The 23,030-nt window shown below is 45.3% G+C and overlaps 1 protein-coding gene across 3 annotated transcripts in view; it reads right to left on the bottom strand.

The window, feature by feature from the left end:
• Positions 1–2,991: 2,991 nt before the first annotated feature.
• Positions 2,992–23,030, bottom strand: part of myo5aa (myosin VAa) — a 46,208-nt gene continuing 26,169 nt past the window's right edge. The window contains exons 18-41 of one of the 3 annotated variants that reach the window (XM_031569589.2): positions 22,741–22,849; positions 21,958–22,169; positions 21,082–21,238; positions 19,724–19,963; positions 18,709–18,957; positions 17,275–17,368; positions 16,847–16,989; positions 16,401–16,514; positions 16,021–16,155; positions 15,835–15,891; positions 15,194–15,421; positions 14,955–14,963; positions 14,130–14,230; positions 10,388–10,586; positions 9,868–9,936; positions 8,993–9,086; positions 7,788–7,934; positions 7,254–7,408; positions 7,009–7,098; positions 6,704–6,854; positions 5,927–6,209; positions 3,697–3,871; positions 3,425–3,505; positions 2,992–3,333 (exon numbers count right to left, since the gene is read on the bottom strand). In XM_031569589.2, coding sequence (XP_031425449.1) covers positions 3,181–3,333; positions 3,425–3,505; positions 3,697–3,871; positions 5,927–6,209; positions 6,704–6,854; positions 7,009–7,098; positions 7,254–7,408; positions 7,788–7,934; positions 8,993–9,086; positions 9,868–9,936; positions 10,388–10,586; positions 14,130–14,230; positions 14,955–14,963; positions 15,194–15,421; positions 15,835–15,891; positions 16,021–16,155; positions 16,401–16,514; positions 16,847–16,989; positions 17,275–17,368; positions 18,709–18,957; positions 19,724–19,963; positions 21,082–21,238; positions 21,958–22,169; positions 22,741–22,849 — 3,445 coding nt within the window. In that variant the 3' untranslated portion in view covers positions 2,992–3,180. The remainder of the gene's footprint in view (positions 3,334–3,424; positions 3,506–3,696; positions 3,872–5,926; positions 6,210–6,703; positions 6,855–7,008; positions 7,099–7,253; positions 7,409–7,787; positions 7,935–8,992; positions 9,087–9,867; positions 9,937–10,387; positions 10,587–14,129; positions 14,231–14,954; positions 14,964–15,193; positions 15,422–15,834; positions 15,892–16,020; positions 16,156–16,400; positions 16,515–16,846; positions 16,990–17,274; positions 17,369–18,708; positions 18,958–19,723; positions 19,964–21,081; positions 21,239–21,957; positions 22,170–22,740; positions 22,850–23,030) is intronic. The other 2 variants (XM_031569590.2, XM_031569591.2) reach the window with 2 other exon arrangements.

Below are 23,030 nucleotides of genomic sequence, written 5' to 3' on the forward strand. Positions count from 1 at the left end.
CAAGTATGACATTTGAACCTTACTCCATGTTTTTCCAATGGTAAGGACATATAATAATTATAGCTAACAGGGACTACAAACAGTTGAGATCTTTTCAAATTTACATACTGGACCTTTGGATGATTCCGTTTCAAACATGAACAGCATTTTCATCTGACCTAAGTGAGGGGACAGTATTCAAACAAAGTAACTTTCCAGTATTTTTGCAGTGTTACAAAAACAGATGAGGGAACAGCATCATCAAACAGTGACAAGCAGAAATGGAGACCGTACAGCAAGCCTCTGTTCATAGAGCGTGGAAGAGATGAAATGGCTTTATTCTAATCCTTCAAGTAAAATGATACAACCGATATGCTTAACACCACAGAGAACCTCCTGACTAAGATACCCAAACATGATTATTTCATCTCACGGTAAGTTAAAGAACAACAAGTTCTTCATAGTGCAACACATTTGTAATGTTGAATAAGAAGCATAGGATATCCCAGGATAAAAACAAAAGAAAACAGCATGGTTCAACATGACTCGTATTTGAAGTTATCATATCTACTGCTATACATACTGTATTCTGTGTCACACTCTTCCTGACTGTATCTGTGATGAATAACAGCTATAGGACATCCTGAAAATAGCTTAGCTTCTCATACTATGGCTGGCGGGCCATGCGGTGACCAAGACACATTACACAACCAGAATACATTACACTTCCCAGCACCAGGACTGTGGTACACATGTGATTTATGAAACCTGTACCCAGATGGAGGACATGAATGTTCTCTTCAAAATGTATGGCAAATAACTTGCGTGGGCCATCGTCCTGGTTTATGTTTATTATTATGATTCAGTGATACTGAAAAAGTGCAAGAACACAATAAGTTACAATACAACCTGTTCTACATATGAAGTCCAGAATAGGGGCAACAAAACAAAAATATACTGGATGGAAAAACCAAATGATGCTAATATTGGGCACAATATATTTATTTTTCAAGTAAGGCTTTATCCAATTCTGTGGCATATAAACATAACAAAATCAAATGCTATAGATGTAGAATAAACCTTTCCAGTTATGCATCATCTAATTCATTTCACTTCATATATTATTTTATACACTTTTAAATGTAACATTTATTAGTTTTCAACACAACACAAATGTTGATAATGACAATTTAGAAGGCAGACATACATAAAACATAAAAGTTATGGTCCCAGTAAAATGGAAATGAATTTGGAATCACCCTGGATTCAGAACACAAAACAGTTCCAAGAAACAACCTGAGTCATGGCAACTTCACTAGCTGTTGTGTGTCTGTTCTCAACTGCTCATTCGTATGGGTGAAGTCTACATGAAGCTCCATGGGCATGTTTAAACAGTGAGATGATTGGTTGAAATCAAGGTCATGTGGGGCGTGGGGGAAGAGAGAAGTTCTATCATAGCGGTGATGCATGTTGGATTCTAACCTGCTAGAAGTACGATTAGGAGTAAGGCATGTGGACATGTGGGGTTTCCATGGAACAGCCAGCGCGCTTTCTTGTGTCCAGGCCACAGGTGCTGTTGTTGTGTTACTACCCATTGACACCCAGAGCTTGCATGCAGGTCAACTTGAGAAGGGAAAGCGCTATACATGCAGATGGCCGCTACTCACTGATAGCTGGATTTTTGGTTGGTAAGAAGAAGAAAAGCACAAGCGACCACAGACCTTTCTGTGAAGATGTATTTGTACATTTGTCAAGTTGTGAAGTAGCGTCTAGAGCTTTGGGTGTGGACGGGTGAGGTTGGGGTATATTGGCTTATGATACTTAAGAGTCTTGGGACAAAGCTGACAACACACTGATACAAACTGCATGACATACATCATCTGCAAGATGATGAGCAAAATAAACCAGAAGAAAAAGCCAAAAAAAAAATTAAAGAAACAGTCTGCTAACGGAACATTCTCTTAACCAATGTCAGTCTTGGGGTTGGAAAGCTTTAATACTGAAATACATAAAGCTACCTGCTGCTTACAAACATAGTCTATGCTATCTGCAGAGAGACTGTAGTCAGTAGAATACCAGTGTGCTTTTGTGCATACACAATAGTTCAGCGGAGGTCCCCAGAGCAACCCAAGATCAAGATCATAGACTGTATGTGTGGCATCAACCAGATGATCAACCCCATACCCTGTCTAGCATGCCACTCCTTTTAGAAGGGCATGAACTTGGGCAAGAGGGTTTATGCCATCCACATGCACACAATCATACTGATAGCCTTCACAAACACCATACCCAAAGCAGGGATTTTACCATGGCCTGTGGCTTGTCCATAGAACTACAAGAGCTCAAGAGTGCTACCTCAGTGTCACCTGTGACAACCAAGTCCTGGAGCTGTAAACAATATTGATATTGAGAAGAGGAAGCATAGCAGCCTTTGAGCAGGGGACCTCCTTCAGTATGCCAGTTACACATGTCACAGCTAGCTAAATATGCTACTTTCCAATTACAATACACATACTAACAAAAAAAAAACGACTACAGTAAATTACTGACTGCAAGGAGAGGATTTTAAAGCACATCCTTTGTTTGATATGAACATATGCCTAATTCAGTTCTGCAAATGACACGGCTTCTCTCCAGTCATTGAAAAGTGACATTGTGGTACTGGATATTTCTATTTATATCAGTGCTCTGAGAATAATATCTAGAGGGAAAGATTAGAAGCAATAAATAAAACAAAGCATTATATATTTCTATGCAATCAATTATGATACAGACCATGGGCACTAGAGCATGATGCTAACATTGAGTGAGCGAGAGAGAGAGAGAGAGAGAGAGATCGAAGACCTGCACTGCTGGATCGATACATTCCAGAAACAAGTTAAAATCCAGAGCGCAACAACCACACCTCCACTGAGGACTCACACACACACGCGCACACACACACACACACACACACACACACACACACACACACACACACACACACACACACACACACACACACACACACACACACACACACACACATCTGAATCTGCTTCTGGTAAAAGAAAAAAGATTAAAAATTAAAATAAAAAAAAGACAAGCTAAATAAATGAGAATTTATTTGGCTGGATGGGGAGGACAGTAGCTGTGCTGGGTGTGTGTGTGAGGTGTGGCTGGGGCGTGGGGCCGTGGGGCCATGAGGCCATGGGGAAGCTCTTACACACGGGTCAGGAAGTTCAGGTTCAGGCTGGTGGGGATCTGGATGGTCTCCAGGGCCAGAGAGGACGGGTTGAAGGGGAACGTGACCGGGTAGATCATTTTGGTGTCCATCAGGAGCTGTGGCGACTCCATGCGGTCTCGTAAACGGGTCTGTGGAAGAAGGAGAGCATGTGAGGAAAAAAAGAGTGAATTGGTGCAACCTATTTGCTATTCAGTGGCCAAGGCTTTGACAAGGGCTTACCTGAATGGTTCGTATGAAGGTCACAGACACTCTCTCCTCAAACTCATTGAGAGGAGTGTACAGGTTGAGTACCTTCACAATCTGTGGAAGTGAAGAGAAAAGTAAACGTACTCATCAGAACCTCATTAACCCAGCCTGGCTACCCATACCTACAACATCAAGACTGTTAGATAATGACTTCAAAATTGTGTGTCTGTGTTTGAATGTGTGTGAGATCTCAGCGCACCTGTGCAGTGGTGAGAGCATTGAATGTGTGTGAGATGTCAGCTCACCTGTGCAGTGGATAGAGCCTTGCACATGGAGCAGATGGCCTCGGCGTCCTCGTCCGTCTTCTTCTTCACCTGCAGCAGCTGAGCTGCCTGGATCAGAGGCTCCAGAGTCTCCTTGGCCCCACAGTTCATCAGGTTTTTCTCCCGGAGCCACTCCTCCAGCTGACTCACATTATACCTAAACCACATTACAACACAGCGGAACTCTTCAATGATAAAATAATACAGCAGCTGATGTTTAGGCCACTAAGCTATACCACCCGAAGAAATCTCAGGAAAAACTGCTTAAGTCTGAGCATGGGCTAAATGAGCATAGGTGTCCACCCCTATCTATCTGTAGATTACAAAGTCAGAGAGATCCCACCAAAGTCATCCTGTTGCAGCTAGAGTGACATACTTTGCAGGACACATCCTCTATAGTAGGAGACAAAGTCAGGAAGATATGAAAGCTCTTGTAATCTACAGAGAGAGAGGGGAGTATGATTCCGGCAGGCTTTGCCAAAATCCCACTCCCCTGACAACACTGATGGTGTTGCAGTGAGGGTGACTTGCTTTTACAATAGATACAATAAACAATGTCTACAATAATGTTTCCTACACTGTATCTACAGATAGAGAGGGGAGGGATCTCGGCATGAATGAAATTGCCTTTTCAGGATACACACGGCCTTGCAAAACATGATTTTAAAACATAATGATGAACTTGGTCAGGTGAATTTTAGAAACAAGTAACATTGCATAAAGGCTATAGCTGTAGTGTACTGTAGCTGTAGATCATCTATTCAAGGGATGATCAGGGCGGCACTCCTAATACTAGCCCACTCTTCTGTGTCTTTAGTTTGTGTAAACTATATTGTCATGTTATCACCACTGTTAGACGTGTAACGGATCTCCTATGATGTAGGGAATCTCTTCAGTTACTATAAACATGAGCCACAGAACTTGCAATTGCATTCACACAAGGGGAGTCAGATTCTGACAGAGAGCCGGAATTCGGCACAACACCGGCAACATCCATCTGCAACAAACCTGCATACCTGCACACAGAGGCGACCCATGTGGAGATGGGCTCCTGGGAGGCTGTGTGGCATCGATGTGGTGTCTGCATGAGGCCGAATTTCCAGACTGTCTGGACCAGAAACAATCTACCTACTTGTTACGGTCCCCTGTGCCCCTGTGCACCCCGCCTGCAGTCCCTGTACTGGCCATACGGAGGCAGCAGGTTGTGGGCTGGCAGCGGGAAACTAATTAATGGTGATTACTCACACCTGGCGCCGGTGTGGGTAGAAAATCACCGTAAGGTCTTGTGAGCGGCCCCCTTTCAGCTTCCGCTCCTCTCATTTACTTTTGGATACACTTTTTGCAAGCATCCCTACTCACAAACATACTGTACTCGCTTCACGCATCCGTGCATCTTTGAATCCCCCTTTTTGACTAAATAAACACATTTGCATAACAATTTACCTCATTGTCTGCCTCCTCCTTTTTAAGTTGCGGTCTTACGAGCCGGTCATAACTGTACCTCAGGGCTTGTGTCACCTAAACCTGCTAACATTACTGTTGATGGACTGAAGATTTCATTTTGAAACTTTTATTTTCAATAAACATACTATTGTAAATACATTTAGTCTATGTGTTGTTTTTCTCTCTACGGTGTAGGTCAGTGAATAATTCCAGTCAATCCCGTAAATCTACATTCCAAATATGCAAGGACAACTTATTAACAAAGTAATCTTTTTTGACCTGTTGGCCCTGGCACCCAGCAAAAGCACTCAATAAATCAAACTGATCAAACCCAGTCAGGACTTGAGCCACAACCTCGCCCCCCTTCAAAAAAGAAGTTACGACTGGAAAGTTTAGAGCCTCATTTTCAGCTAAACTGTTGGGATATCCTGTAAAATATATTTTTGGAATTTTGTCGTTTAGCAACTGTCGCTGAAAAAATACTATAAACTCGTCGTTTGGACAAAAAATATATAGTTTGTCGCAGCAACATGTAGTTCTACCACCATAACCCACCTTTATGCTTAATTTCTTGCTTTTTAAAAATATAGAGGTATATACCGCCCCCCCCTAGGATGCAATGAGAACCCAGAATGAAATCAAACACAAGCAATGAACAGATCTAATAGTCATCAGACAAAGGCATTGGTGTAGGACCACTCTATTTATGCGGTGGTGCGGTGTTGGTGCGGTGTTGGTGCGGTGTTGGTGCGGTGTTGGGGTTGCGCACCTGATCTGCATGCCCTTGCTCCAGGAGCACATGTCCTTGCGCAGCAGCAGGTTGTTGAGGGTGACGGCGCCGATGATGTAGAACTGCTGCTTGACCACCTGCTTGATGAGCTCGGGGTCTGTGCCATGCTGGCACATGATGGAGTGAAACGCGCTGAGCTGGCGCAGGATGGATTCCAGCGTGTAGGTGCCCTCGTCCGCGATGCTGGAGGTGCGCTTGCGCAGACCGGTGGGCTTCACCCCCGACACACCCTGGATGGTCTCATGCTCCAACATACCGGAGACTGACGTGGGCACACAGAGATACACGCACATGCAGGCGCACACACACACACACACACACACACACACACACACACACACACATCAAACACGCACACACACGCACACACACACACACACACACACACACACACACACACACACACACACACACACACACACACACACACACACACACACACACACACACACGCGCACGCACACGCACACGCACACGCACACGCACACGCACACACACAAAAAGGATTTGTGAACCCAATGACAGAACCGGTATACATATCCACTTGCTACCATCTTCAGTAGATATATGGTTTGAACGCAAGCATAACAACGAATCACAAACAAAATAATTACATTACATTAAAGTTCCTGCTCTCTTGCCCATGTGGCTTTTATCACTGACAGTAAAGTGACCAAACAAAGTCACTGCATTTTGACAAACCAATGAGGCTGCAGGGTGGGGTGGGGGGTAGTGACCGTGGGGAGTGGCACTAACCGATCATGGGCTGCAGGATGTTCTCCATGCACTTGATGAGCTGCTGGTAGATCTGGATGGCCAGGTCACTCAGCACCTGCCGGTACTCCGCCAGATCGAAGTTGGACAGGCAGTGGTCATTCTGCTTAGTCGAGTTGTGCTTCATGAATTGCTGATGTGAGAGATTCAAAGAGAGGAGAGGGTTTAGGGGTTTGGAGGTGATAAGCTATCTGTGAGTGTGTGAGTGTGAGTGTGAGTGTGAGTGTGTGTGTGTGTGTGTGTGTGTGTGTGTGTGTGTGTGTGTGTGTGTGTGGTTCCAGGCTTACATCATCACCACTGTACTGTTTCAAGCAGTGTAGGAAGCGGCATGTGTTAGAGAGCCAGAATGAAACTGTCTCAAAGTCATCTCCTCGTTTCTGTAACAGAAGGTAAAAAGCAAGGTCAAAGGCAGAGCCAACACCACACTTCTCAAGCATTTATTAGATATAAAAAACCTGGCAATTAACGTATTGTGAATTTGTACAAATGTCTTCTGCAGCCCATCTTGCCATTGGCCATGGTCATTCAGTACCTTCAGGATCTTCTTGATGCTGTTGATAGTGCAGGTGAGCAGGGAGCGGACCCTCTGGTCATCGTTCACATAGTCAGCGTGTCGCAGACACATGAAGAGGATGTAGGCCGGCAGGCCTGGGATCAGGTTCACAGCCACACCTCGTGGCTTCAGCTCTGTATGAGCGCACACAAACACACACACAAACACACACAAACACACACACAAACACACACACAAAGACACACATGCGCATTACATTCTCTGTTCATTACAATCTCAGTTCAGAGATTTAACAAAACAATCACCTCCATGCAGAAGTATACACGTATGCATGGTGAAGTGTTTAAATGCAGGTTTAGTATGCTTTGTTGCTTTATATATTTATTACACATTTATTACACCTTGGCTCGCAGTGTCAGCAACTGTGAAATGTTCACTTGTATATAACTAGAGAGGAGTTTGGCTAAATTGAGGGTGGAAAGGTACCTTTGCTATCCTCATGTTTTGCGTAGGTTTTAGAGGGAGGCCTTTGGGCACATCCTTGAGACTCACCCAGGATGAGGTTCTTGACCAGCTTCAGCTCATCCTCCTTCTTGTACTCCAGCATGCCCTGGAAGTCCTTCTCCCTGCGGGGGATGTTGACAGGCCGGATGGGCTCGTCGACCGTCTGCCCCGGGGACACGCTCTCCACCTGGCCCCCTGAGAGGGACAGAGATTCACAGAGGCTCAGGCGCTTTTCTTATTCAGCAGAAACGCACCTCATCCGCCATGATTCATCAAGTCTAGTCAACTTTATTTGTATAGCACATTTAAAAAAATACTTTCCCGTCAAAGTTAATAGATTGATAATAACTATAGACAGGAATTAAAGGAAATAAACAACTAAAACAGACTATTCTATATTTCAGGACCAGCCACAGTAAAAGCTTGATCACCCTTAGACTTAAATTTAGACCACGGTAAAACTAGAAGTTCATTGGAGGATCGTGGGGCCCTTGTAGGAGCATAAGATGTCAGTATGATTTGAAATAAAGCCGGAGCTAGACCATTCACAGCCTTAAAAACAAATAATAAGATCTTTAAATCAATCCTAAACTTCACAGAAACACAATGAAGTGTAGCTAAAACAGGTGTGATGTTATAAACTTCCTGGTCATTGTTTAAAGTCTAGCTGCTGCATTCTGGATGACTTGCAGTTTATGAAGTGACACCTGGCTAATGTCTGAAAATTATGCATTACAATAGTCCATGAAGAATAGAATTAGAAATAAAAAAAATAATAAAAACAGAAGAATAGAAGCGTTGTTCTCAGTTAGTAGAATGAAGCACTAACCACATCATTGATTTGTCTGTCAAATTGTAATTCTGAGTCAAAGAACACCCTAAGGTTCTTTATGACAGGCTTTTGGTCTGGTGCGAGTGGTCCAAGCAAAGTACTAATCTACTAATAATTGGTAGGGGAACCAAAGACAATAACTTCTGTCCTGTTTTCATTAAACTCGTCTAAGCAGTCAATAAGGTTGTAAATTCCAGTCACGTCCACGTAACAGGGAAATAAATCTGGGTATCATCGTAGCAATGGCAGAAAATCTCTTGCTTCCTGAATATCTGCCCAAGGGGCAAAACATAGAGTACAAAACAGAAGAGGATCTAAAATCAAACCCTGGAGAACTCCACCTGAGAAGGGGGGCATAGCTGGGCTGAGACGCTTTTATACCAAAAAACTGGTCCTGTTAAAACACTTCCTCCAGCATTACCTTCCAGTTCACCAATCTTCTTGGCAAAGACCTTGAGCTGCTTCTTCAGCTTGCGGACAGTCTTGTCCTGCTTCTCCAGCTGCTCCATTAGATCCTGCAGGGAGAGGGTGATGAGGAGAGAAAGAGAAAAAGGACGAGAAAAGAGAACAACCCATGAGCAAGGCAACTGTGGAGAAACTGATTCACACTTGGGGGATTGCATTGGAATAGGGGACAAACAGAAGAGGTTTTTAGTTGAACACATCAGCCTTGAGGACAGACGCATGTTAGCCGAAATCTTCGCTCTGAGGAATCTGGGAATCTGGGAATAATATGGATGTTGATGGAAACAAAGTCTACAAGACCTAAAGTAGAATGACTAAAATCTCTGTGCAGTAGATTCTGTTTGCCTAACTGTAAAAAACGAATCACATATGCATTAACAACAACTGCACAGGGATTACAGAGTTGATGGTATTAGAAAAGCAAATAGGATCAAATCGGCTTATATACAGCGCGGTTGATGGATCCATGTATAGGTTTTAAACCCCCTTTCCTTGATGCTGCTGATGAAACAAGGTTCACTAAGAGCATCTACTGTTTTGCTCAGTTGAGTGCAGTTGACTAGTGCTGTGGCAACCTCTGTGTACAACTGTGCTTCCATCACACCGTGCTGAGGTATTAGAGGGGAAGAGAGTGCACTCAATTTGACCATTTGTGGGTTAGGGCACACTGCTGTGAAGAGTTAGAGCTGAGTTCAGATTCAGGATCGCTCTGTGCAACACACACGACGCTGTAGTATTAGTATTCACACACACACGCCTGCATAGGCATGTGTACACACACACACACACACACAGGGACACACACAGGACTTCTTCGTCCTCCCTACATACAATCATCCGTCGTATAACGTTGATTCGATACTCCCGAAATTTGGCTGGGTCATCTGTATTTTGCATTTCCTGTGAGGTAAGAGCCACAGCTGTGAGGAACTCCACAGGGAGGCTCAGTGCCTGTACTAGATGAGGCAAACATTACAGAATACTTCTACACAGTTACCTGAATGATTACATCTCTTGAACACAAATGGAAACAACAACAAAAAATCCATCACACAAGGTCTTCTTAACACACAAAAACTACTAATTTTAGAATGAATGGGCAATACTTTTTAGAATGCTATCAGAACTTAGTTCACAGAGGGTGAAAATACTCATAACCTCTTCCCCACACAGTACATATTCAATGATCATACTCCGAGAAGTGGTTACGCACCTTTGATAATCAAATAAACAACATGTAACTAAAGATTAATGGCGGATTTAATAATTGATGTAAGTGTATGCTCCAACTGCTTGATAATGAAGAACACAGGAAGCATCCCCATGGTCGGTGGGCTGTGGCTGTACCCACCAGGTTCTCGTTGGTGAGGCGGGTGATCTCGTGCTGCAGGCTGGCCTCGATGCGGGCCTCGGGGGGCAGCTGCAGGTTCTGGGCCAGCAGTTGCTGCTGCCGGTTGTTCTCCTCCTTCATGCCGTGCAGCTCCCCACGCAGAGCCTCCACCTCGTTATCGTGGCTATGCCGCTGCGTCTGCAGCTGAGACTCCAGCAGCCTGAGAGAGAGAGAGAGAGAAAGAAAGAGAGAGAGAGGAAGAAAGGAGAGAGGATATACATTCTGTCAGTAATGAGGGCAGTGAAGAGTGAGCTTTAGAGGTATCGACGGCAGTCAAAGCCACAGCCCAAGGAGGCGGCCTTCAGCAGGCCCCTGCATGTCCTCCACCCCAGCCACTATAGCGCTCACACTAGACACACCCTACACCCCTCACACTAGACACACACTATAGGTGTCCTCCACCCCAGCCACTACACCCCTCACACCTGACACACACTATAGGTGGCTGCACACCAGCAGCCATGTAGCCATGTGTCAGGAGTCCAGGCACACTTACTATAACAGACTAATAAAAGCACAGAGTAGGGCTGAGGTAACCATGACTACAGCAGGTCATAGTTCAAGTTGAGTCAAACTAGTGCACTTACAAATTGAGCCAACTTGCACATGCAAAACTATATCATATATTGAATGGGATATCTATTGACTGGCGAAAGATGTCAACACTTTCTTGAACTGCACATGACATGCACTGGAAATGCAGTATTAGTTAAGTCCAACTCTTACAGAATAAGCAACACAGTATAATGCAGAACATTGTTGAATAAACTGTGAACCTTCACTGTATGCGTTACGGCTTAAAAAATTACGAGTGGACAACAGAACAGGCTCTAGTATGAGAGCTCATGGGTTCATTTCATGACACTACAGTCAAATAGAATGCAGAGGCAGCAGCATACAAGTCTAGAGAGGCAAAGCTGAGAGAGAAAGGAGGAATGGTTAGTAAACACATCTGAAAAATGAGTGAGGGGCGAGGGAATGGAAATGAGGCGCTCCTCCCTGCTACGACACACCCTCCCTCCCTCATTCTCCTCCTCTCTCTCTGTCTCTCTCTCTCTCTCTCACACACACACACACACACACACCCCTCATTCTCCTCCTCTCTCTCTCTTTCACACACACACACAGTACCGCCGCTTCCATAACGCGCACTACACGCTGTGCGTAGGGCACCAACTCCTGTGGGGGGACCAAAAAATAGGCAACTGAAAAATCATCATAGTTATAATAATTATAATGCTGATATTATTTCAGTATAGAAATATTAGGGACCTTTTAGGCATGTATATCACAAAACAGGCAGAATAAGAGATATTTTTAATTGCTTAAAAAAAGTTACGCTGGTGCAGGAATCACAACTTTAGCTGCAAAGTTATGGATCTGACAAGAGGTAAATAGCGCCCCCCCTTGACCCATCTAAAACAATGTTAAAACTGTGGCCAGGCAGTGAACTGCAACCAGTCTGAGTTACATAGGACGTTGAGACAGAGGCCCTGTTCGAAATGGGTTAAAATGCTGTTTAACGAATGACGTTCTGACTCTGATCGGAGCGCGGGCCAAAAAAAATCGAGCACGGGCCCCAAATTGGGCAGCCTTGGTCTAATGCTATTTCAAGAAAACAACATGAAATTTGAGAGAAACTTGTAATAATTGTCATGACTATTACTATGAACAATACATCCAAGCAAGTACAGTAGTGGTTTGCCAAAATTACACTGAAATTAATAGGTTTATGGTATGGCTAATGAAACCTTGCGATTTCCATTATTGTTGGTCAGCTCAGCTGTTGGCGCGCGCACACCTGGAAGAAAGTGTCCCTGATTTGGGGTTGAGGAAGTTGTTCTTTTTCGTTTTAATAAAATGTTAAACTGGCAGAAACAAACGTTCATAAAGGAGTTATGCTTAGGGCACCAAAATGGCTAGCAGCGGCACTGCACACACACACACCCTCGTTCTCCTCCTTTCTCTCATACATACACACACACACACACATGCTACAACACACACCCTCATTCTCCTCCTCTCTCTCATACACACACACACACACACACACACACACACACATGCTCTCCTCCCTGCTACGACACACACCCTCATTCTCCTCCTCTCTCTCATACACACACGCTCTCGTCCCTGCTACGACACACACCCTCATTCTCCTCCTCTCTCTCATACACACACACACACATGCTAGCACTCTCATTCTCCTCCTCTCTATAATACCCACACACACACACACACACACACACACACACATGCTAGCACGCTTCAGGTTTAACCTGTTGGTTTCCTTTAACCCCTCATAAACCAGCCAGAGCTCTCCATCCTCATTCATCTTATGGTAGTCTGGAGCAGGGGATCTGATGAGGGACAAACAGAGCAGGACAAATAAAGCAAAATAATAAAGAGGACAGATGAGGGAAGTGGAATGGTGTAGTTTGATGATTGACAGACACTGCAGGGAAATAATCAGTTATAACATAAAACAATAACTCTGCTTACTATAAAAACAATTTAGCAGAGAAAATGTTAACCATAAAAAGCTATGCAAAAGTGAAAGAAAGGTAGGCGACAATGACTTGGTGATGGTGCTTTAAATCCAATGATATTCATGAAATGCTTTTCAATGCAGTGAGGCAACAAGATAGAAAACCACAGGACAAACAGGTAGCCAAATCTCTTGTTAGTGCTCTGCAGTCCCACAACTCCATCCCCTTTGATGAAGTTTATACAGAGCATCAGTCTGCAAACCTTCACACACCTAAAAGCTTCTGTTAGCCCAACAGTCCAACGCCTGACTGACGTCACCATCTAAGACATCTCACTCTCAGCAGGCACAACTAATCAAACTGGAGCCCACCCTGTGTGTTTCACCCATGCCCATGTTTTGAATCCTCATATGTTAAGAGCCTTCTAGACCTTTCCATTCAGCAAGCACACAGCATGCATGATATCACTGAACCACAATAAACTACTCAGGCTAATGGGAATATCACGTTTTATCCACTGTTTTCCTCCCATGTCAAGTGTCTTAGATGCTCACTTGAAGTACAATAGGTTAAAGGTTCTTCCAGTAGCAGTGCATCTGCATGCATGTTAGTGGACCCTAAGCTGCTGGCTGCTAACCCTTGACCTTCTGACTGTCTGCGGTGAGTATACAGGGTGCTGTTCATGCACGCTGGAACATTCTCAGCAGGGGGCAGCATGGTCATGCATGATGCCCAGAGTTGAGTTACCTCAGCCTATTCACCAGCTCGTTCACTTCGAGCGGTTTGTGTAAAAACCTGGGCGATCTGGACAGACAGAGAGGCACACTTAATGTTCAACCACAGAACCAGAAGTGGCTCATTAGAACGCAAGTGTGAGTGGTTGAGTATATCAGTGTGTGTGTGTGTGTGTGTGTGTATGCACACATTCTGTTGTGGAGATGAAGAGTTGCGTCCCCTGGACAGACAGAGAGCTCTATGCTCTGTCCTGTCACACCACTGAAGACACTTCAGGGCAGAAAGTGATCATCTCAGAGGTAGGAAGTGACCATCGGAGGGACAGACCGCACACACCAACTGACCAGCACCTGCTGTCTGTGTTGGTCTGTCATGCTGCATTCTGCAGAAAAGCTTCACATACAGGTCCGACTCTGAATCAAAACCATGTCAGTGTATTCAGTGAGTGAGTGACTGAGAGAGGAAAACGAGCCCTGTACCTGTTGGTGTCTTTGAGGCCCATGTAAGCCTGAGTTATTTCTCCAGCGTCCTTCATCTTATGGATGTCCACTGCGTAGGCCATGGGTTCGGTCATCGTCTCCTGTGGGGACACAGCCAATCACAGCACTCAGAGAGCCATTCCACAAGTAGTCATGGTAACAGCACACACACACACACACACACACACACACACACACACACCAACCACACACAAATACACACACACAGAGCTCTATCTAGATAAATTCTATTTTAGGACAACATATTCCTCATATTCATATTGTGTATAGAAACACCATCTTGGCTAAATACACTCATTCACACACGCAACAAGCTGATGGTGCCAGAGCTGTGGGGTAGTGCCAGAGTGGGACGATGCCCACAGAGATGCCATCTGATGGGCAGTGACTCATTGGTGACACACACAAACATTGCCATTCCAAAACACAGATCCTGTGAGGTTGTTTTTTTTTTTTTTACAAATGGCACCTTCAGTCTGTTGCACACACCCAGACAACAGCTGAACTTGGGATAGATGCAGCCCTCATCCAACCCAAGATCTGCATCATGTAAGCATAGTAACCATTCCACAGTGAGTGGCTATCTTGTAGGAAAACCGAGGCTGGTAAGACCATTCGGAAGTATGGGGGAGAGGGAAAAAATGAACAGATTGACAGAAAGAGAGGCAGAAAGTGGTAGAGATAGACACAGACAGATCACAGAGACTGTTAAAGGTGAGTGAAGGAGACAGCGTGAGGTAGAAGAGCGAGAGGAGACTAGGTGAACATGTGCTGACAACCGTGCTGAGAGAGAGGAACTAGTACCTTCTCATCCTGGCATCACAGGCATAGCGTGAGAGGGGAGTGGAGAGACAGATGTCACACACACATGATGTTATTAGAATGACAACAAAGTTTGCAAGCATTCAAAAACACATTATTCATTCTGGCAAACGTCACAGGTGTCCATCCAGACCTAATCTAATGTCTTTCTGCAGTGACACGTTGTCTATTCTGTTCCACATCAGTGGAGGTATAGGTTCCGGGGCTGGGAGGCTTCCTACCTTGTGTTGCATGGCCTCTTTCTGGCTGACCAGCTGCGAGCGCAGGATCAGCACCTCCTCCTTGCGCACCTCCAGCTCCTCGCTGGAGGAGTTGAGCTGGTCCAGCAGCACCTTGTAGGCGGGCGAGCCCGGCGCTGACGTGTTGGCACCAGCGTTGCCACCCAGCAGCTGGCGCATCTCGTTCAGGTCGTGCTTCAGCTTCTTGTTCTCCGAGTCCAGCTCCTGGCGCTGAGGGGGGGGGAACACACACACACACACACACAGAGACACACACACACACACACACACACACACACAGAGACACACACACACACACACACACAGAGACACACACACACACACACACACACACACACACACATACACACTCAACGTGTTACTCCCAATATCATATTTGGCTGTGATCAAACGGATCAAACACTCTAAACTGTGTGTCTGCATGATCTATTTTTAAATGTCAGGAAAATGTGCTTGAGGGAGAGCAACCCTTTCCCTTGAGTATCAAGACCCCCATGGAGGGCTGAGGAACTCAAAGCGGTCACATGGGACAGGATGGGCGGTTACTATGGGTTAAGAGCACAGACGAGGGTGGGACGCAGTCAGTAGTGGAGGAGGTGTTGGGATGGAGTGGTGGCTCCTACCTTGAGAGACTCGTACTCCAGCTCAGCACCGCGAGCCTTCTTGTGTTCCTCATCATCCTAAAGACAAGGGAGACGAGGGACGGAAGAGAGAGAGAGAGAGAGTAAAATGACCCAAGTGCATGTGAATAAGGTTATTACATTCCCAACTTACACTGTATAGAAGGACACAGTGAGTAGCTGACTTACCCTAGCTCTAGCCCGCTGAAACTGCTCCTCCCGGCGGTCGAGCTCGTTTTGCAGCCCATGCTTTTCCCCTTCCAGCTCTGTGACTCTCTTCTGCATCTTCAAGAAGGTGGACATGTCTCCCCCCCTGGTCATGTCCTGAGCATGGAGAAGACACACACAACAGTGAGACACAAACACGTTAAAAAGGTAACACTGGGTGTATATTTGAATCTACTGGTTCCTGTTCCTGTTTCCTGATCTTCTCCACACTGGGGGAATATCTGTGAGCACTACACTCTTCAGTGGGCTCTTCAGCTGAGACGTAGGATGGGTTTGTTCTCATGAGACACATGAATGCTACAACAAAGAGAATCAGCAGGAAGTGGTGTTGCTCCCCTCACCTCCCCGCCACGGGATCCTTCCTCGGACTCTGCAAACTCCGAGATGTAGGTGCTTTCGGATTCGTTGCTGCTGTGAGTGGAGTCTGTCCTCCTGTGGCCAGGCTTGGGCACGTTCTGAGGGAGCAAGGAGGGACAAGGTGAGAGAGACATTAATGGATGCTGAATATCAGCTCTGCTGACTCATGGGCTCCATCATCACAAACCCAGCTTGTACATCACATGAGGCTTTCTGAGGAACTCAGCAGTGTTATTAGCAGTCTACAAGGACACAGAGCTTCAGATCACCCTTGCTGGCATGGTAACGTACATACAACCATATTTGTTCATCTAGCCAGGGAGACCGCAACACTTGCATTTTGTTCTACACTTTAACTGTAATAGATGCCACTGTAATTCACATCCATGGGAAGTTAGTTGTTTTGGCGCTGTACTGCGTTGCTACTCACCACGCTGAGGGACTCTTTGAGGTCGTCGTGGCGTTCCTCCAGGCGAAGGTGCTCGGTCAGGAGGTTCTGGTAGCGTGAGCGCTCCTCGTTCAAGTCGGTCTCCAGCTGGTGGGTCTCTTCCTGCAGGGCGCGCTGCATCTTCTCTGTAGGGTGAATGCATAGACACAAGTCGTTAGCATCAATAGGAGAAAGCCTAGTCTACGTGGGCTACCTAGTACACTGGGAATCATACAGTTAAGGCCATTCAGCCACTTAAATACATTTAGATGAGATTCTTTAGTCGGCACAATTAACTGTTTGAAGACACATACATGAGATTTAGTTACATGAAGATCTGAGTGCAAACAAGTACTGAGCTTTACACACTGAAGTAAATCAAGTGTGTATCAAGTAAATCAAGTGGTGAGGAGAAATATGAGTGGAGGAACCTGTCATCTCCTGGCTCTGCTCCTTGATCATGCGGTTCAGGTCGTCTTTTTCGTTTTTCAGCAGCCCATTCTGTTCTTTTAGCTCTGACACCATCTGAAAGTGCCACACACACACAGCTTAAGTGTAAAACATATGAACAGAAACTAGATTTAAATTTAGCTAAGGAGGCCAATCTGCCAATCTTACCTACATGGGGTATATATATATAATATACAGTATACGTTTTGGTATAGTTCTCTACGCTTTACAAAATGTTCGAATCAAGAGGTTGAATGATGATAGACCTTAAGGAATTTTGAAGTGGAAAAAAAACTATTTAAATCAGGCTAGCTGTACCAAAAACTCCCATGACATTTTCATTGCAAGTTATTTCTAAATTATTCAGATTTCTTTTACTTCTTAACAGTACTGAAGTTACAAAAAGGAAACAATATAACACTAGTTAAAAAGATCTACGAGGTTTGAGTAAAGTGAGTAAGGACTTCAGACTGCATTATATTATTCATTATTATTTATAGGGAAGCATTAGACAGATTAGAGCAGAAATAACACAATACTAGAAGCACAGAGAAATGGAAAATGCTGCCACCTAGTGACAATACAGTTCAATTTAAGTAGTGGCATCTGTGTACCTCCATATTATATTCAACTCCACTAGCATCAATACCACATGACTAGCTGCCTTTAAACAAGAGTGCTGTTTCTGAACAGACTCTACACAGACTACTGTGGGCTACAAATGGGCTACATCTCCCTAAACTACATCTCCTCACCTGAGACAGAGACATGGTTTCTGGGCCATATACGCCTCAGCCCCCCATTGGACTTCCATGGGCCCTAAATCATGACACATATGCTCTGATATTTCTGAATGAAGCATGAATGAAAGGCTCTAGCTCAGGACGTCTAGAAGAGGGATCTTCATCTAAAGTGGGACTCTTGGGGGCTGGATGCTATGTGACTAATGACTCAACTAAGTACAACACGTGAAGTATTCAAACTCTCTTTCTCACACACACATACATGCACACGCGCGCGCACGCGCACACACACACACACACACACACACACACACACACACACACACACACACACACACACACACACACACAGACAGACACACCACATACTCACATGCACAACACATACATCCAAACTAATGGCATGTCTTGTTTTGTTTTGTGTGTGTGTGTGTGTGTAAACCTATTGTTTTGAAGGATGGTAGTCTGAGACATGTTCAAAAGCTCTGTGTTCATGTTTTGCACATTGCGGGACAGATCTACCCTTGATATGTGTGTGATTTGTTTTTGCACAAAGTATGCAGTCTCTAGCATAACATAGGCGGCTCTGAGCAATGTTTGTAGACAGCCATTTTCCTTAGCCTTGGTCCAAATAATGAAATGTGTGTGCAGAGGGCCGTCCTCCTGTCGTACCTTCTCCATCTCGTCGCGGTAGGTCTCGGCCCAGTCCTCGATCACCTTCTTCTCGCTCTGGGTGGTCTTCAGCTCCAGGCGCAGGCGGGCCAGCTCCTCCAGCAGGGAGGTCACCTTGTTGGCGTTGGTCTTGGCGTCCTCCTCAGCCGTGCGCAGCCGAGTCACCTCTTTGCGCATCTTTTCGCTCTCGATGGCGTGAGAGTTCTCCAGGCCCGCCAGCCGCTCGTTGACCGCACGGTTGTCTTTGTTCTGACCAGACGGTGCAGAGACACAAGTTAACACACAAGTAAGACACACACACACGCACACACAAATACAAATTCTGTAGCAGAACTCTAATTTAGTTTAGTTTAGTTTATTATATTAGTTTATTTGTATTCTGACAAACTGACAGCACTAATGGGAAAGCATGTGGTCCCTACTCAGCCCCTAGAGTGTGTTTTCCGAACAGTAAGAAGTGGGCTGTATGCTGCCCCATATGTGACAAGGCCCAGTTAGCAGAGGGCAAGCCGTAAGCATCTATACAGTACACACAGGCTGCAGAACACTTATGTCTCCCCTCTCCAGCACTATCTGGCCAATCAAAGGTCATGGGCCGAGCTCCCGCTGAGACACCGGTCCCCCCACAGCGAGCGGAGCAGGAGGGGGGGGGGGGGAGGGGGAGACTCCCCAGTACAGAGTGAGCTCATCCTCTACCCAGAGCACCTGACACAGAGCTGACAGACTGCCTCAGTCAAGCAGTCATCACTCTGTGGGCATATGACCCGCATCGCCACAACACAGGCACAGTGTTTGGGGCCGATACAGTCTGCCAAATGACCAGCAATCAGAGACCAAAAACGTCTTTGCTGACAAGATCTGTAGCTTGCCTTTCCACAACATAAGTGGGAATAGGGTATATCTTCCTGTGTCAACAAAATAATCCTAAACATGTAGCCTGAAGCTATGACTTCCCTCAGCGCAGAACATCTGGTTCCAGCGCCGAACATCTGGCTCCAGGTGTGCATGGCCTCACCTGCTCGTCGACGCGCCGCTGCAGCTGCATGATCTTGTTCTCCATGCCGACGTTGAGCTTCTTGAAGTGCTCCACTGAGCGCGCCTCGATCTTCAGCTTCTTCAGCTCGCGCCGAGCCCTCATGCGGCGCACGCAGCACTGCAGGTACACCAGGGCCTCCAGCGAGCGCTTGTACCACTGCCGGGCCAGCCAGCCTCGCACCATCTTCTGGATCAGCACCGCCTTGTTCTCCCGCAGAAGCTATATACACACACACACACACACACACACACACACACACACACACACAGACAGACAGACAGACAGACAAAAAAGAGGAAAAAAGAGTGTGATCAACTGGTCCAGCTACCAAAACAGTAAAAAAGATGATTGTAGCAAACCTTTCTTCTAATCCTCATTCTGTTCAGACTACAGCCCAAATAACAGAGCAAAAGAGTGAGGGCTTAAGAGAGAGAGAGAGAGAGAGAGAGATAGAGAGAGAGGGAGAGAGAGAGAGAGGGAGAGGGAGAGAGAGAGAGAGAGAGAGAGAGAGAGTGGGAGAGGCAAAGTCAGTGTTGGTGGCAGGACTGGGAGGGGGGTAACAAGAGAGACAGAGGGCAGCTGCTTCAGTCTGTCAGTGGGAGAGTCCCTGAGCTCACCACAACCTGGCCTGGGCCTGCTCACATGATCATTTAGTGCAGATCAGGTCATGCACAGAGGGGACCATGAAACACCAGGCAAACATGGTCCTGACATCTGATCCTGTAAATTTCATTTTACTAACCACTCTAGTTCACTCTAACCATTCAAAAAAATGAGGCAAAAATGACCACACACCCACAGTTCTGAGGGTGAGTGTGGTACTGGGTCTGATTCATTCAACTCATCCCTGAAATGAATCAAGGGACTATATGGTGTTAATGTAATGACACGGGTAATGAGGCCTCCAAAAAGGCTGCCATGTTCTATGCTTTCCACTGTTTAATGGGTAATGCATTAAATCAAACTAACAAAATCTTCCAAATAATCTCACTGGAGTTGATCATTCCTATTCAGACTAAGACAAGCTAGCTTTACTCAAAAGAACTTGAGGAGATATTCTTAACAAATTAACCTTCTGTATTGACCCAATGGCTGTGTCAGAATCACCATAATATTCACACACAATGGTTAAAATTGTGCTTAGGATACATTAAAAATCATATCCTTAGGAGACTCTCACACTGTCACAGTGACTCAGAGTGGATTTTCTTAACCCTTTATTATACTTGTGGGCCAAGGAGTCCCTTAGGATACACACACGTGTCTCTCTCTGTGTGCATAGACACTGTGTGAGTATAGAATGCATGTATGTACTGTGTGTGTGTGGACCTGCTCACCCGTTTGTAATGCTGGCGGGCCATGTAGGCCCTGAGGATGCACTGCATTGCGAGAGCAGCGGCCTTCTTGCGCTTGAACCGCGTCCTCTCCGCGTACATGCGCTGGTACTTCTGAATGATGATGGCTGAACGAGTCCTGCGCATGAACTTGGCCAGCCTACAGAAAGCCGGAGAAATGCAGAGAAATAGGAAGTCAGCTTAACCTATATGTTGCAAATGCATATCAGTCCTTAGAACACATTCTCTCTCTCCCTCTGACACGTACACATGGAGAACTGTGTTCATACTGCAGTGAGTTCCTTATGGAAGTGTATGAGCATAAGTACGAGGACTGTTGGGTTTATGGTCCCGTTATACCATGATATATTAGATAGATTAATCATCTTTATTATTAAAGTTATCCGAATGCAGTTCTTCCAATGTGTGACATTTCTGGACATTTTTTTTATTATAGGACAGAATTAAACCTAGGATGACATATCATCACCTGTATAAATGCAAATAGTTGAGGCCCATGTGGGCCCTGCAGAAGTGTCTAACCCTGTCCTACCCTGTACTAACCCTGTACTAACCATGTACTAACCCTGTAAGTGTCTAATCCTGTACTTATCATGTACTAATCCTGTTAGTGTCTAACCCTGTACTAATCCTGTACTAACCCTGTTAGTGTCTAACCCTGTTAGTGTCTAACCCTGTACTAAACCTGACAGTGCTTCCATTCTGGTTACTGACATGAAACCTTTCCATAAAATGCACTCTATCCAGTGACATGGGTTGTTGTGTTGGGCCATAATTCTATAGGTGAGAGAAGAGTGGGCTTCATGGAGGATCCTCTGTGAAAGATGCCCTATCTATGAGAGAGCTGGCTGTACTCACCGGCGGGCCTGGTGTCCACGCACATATCTCTGAATGGTGATGGAGGCCTTCTTCATTCGCAGGTACTTCTTACGGGCCAGCCAGCAGCGGATGGTCTTCTGGATGCGGATGCAGGCTACACGCAGTTTGTCAGCTCTGAGCTTCTCTAGGAAGGCCACCTGACCCGCCCGGAAGAAGATCTTGGTCTTACCAAACTGGTACTTGTCTTGATCCTGAGGAAAGGACACAAAGAGCACAGCTTGACATCTTGGAGTAAGTTTTTTTATTTTCATAATATTTTTTTTATTGAATGTTATTTGTTATCAATAAGGTATCGTATTGCTGTTGTGTTTTAGAAGAAAGAGAGCTATTGGAAGTTGGTTTAACTGCACGGGTGGTCCTATTTAAATGCTCCTCTATGCTAAAGGGTGAACTTGAGACAAAAAAGTAAGTAAACTCACACAATAAGCAGCAACTTCTGACTACCACTGATGACTAAAATGTGCTCAAATGTGTTTTCAATGTCAACAAAACAAGATGTCAGCACATTCTGTTTTGGCAATGCCTGCTGTTATTAAGCCTGCAGAGAAAAGATGCCTTCATGTAATAATCCCTTTGGAGCAGTGAGGCTATCAGTGATGGTCTCTTGGGTGTGCATAAAACTGACCAAGGCACCAGGGCAAATACGACACACAACCAATGGGTTGTGGTCACTTTCAGTTTCATCCAGAAAATACCACATTTGTAAATGAAATAGTAAATTCACCTCATACCAAAAGCAATGATAACATGCTGCTGCTGTACCTGCACTAGTTGTTCCAGAACATTCTTGCAAGTCAGCTTTCTGTCTGGTAGAACATCTTTCTGCTTCATTAGAACACGGTAGCGGCTGAAGAACTCCTGATAGGTCCACCTGTTCCAAGCAACACACACACACACACACATTCATTATTATATCTTGGTGGCATTACCTCATTCAGTGAGGAAGCAGCACAGCATGCCTGCACACAATGATGAATGAGTGGCTGGTGACTAGAGTGTGTGGAGATATCCTGGGCTAGAGAGGTCCGTGCTGGACTGTGTTGCAGTGCACT

The sequence above is a fragment of the Clupea harengus genome, chromosome 6 (assembly GCF_900700415.2).
Source record: "Clupea harengus chromosome 6, Ch_v2.0.2, whole genome shotgun sequence".
Classification (NCBI taxonomy): domain Eukaryota; kingdom Metazoa; phylum Chordata; class Actinopteri; order Clupeiformes; family Clupeidae; genus Clupea; species Clupea harengus.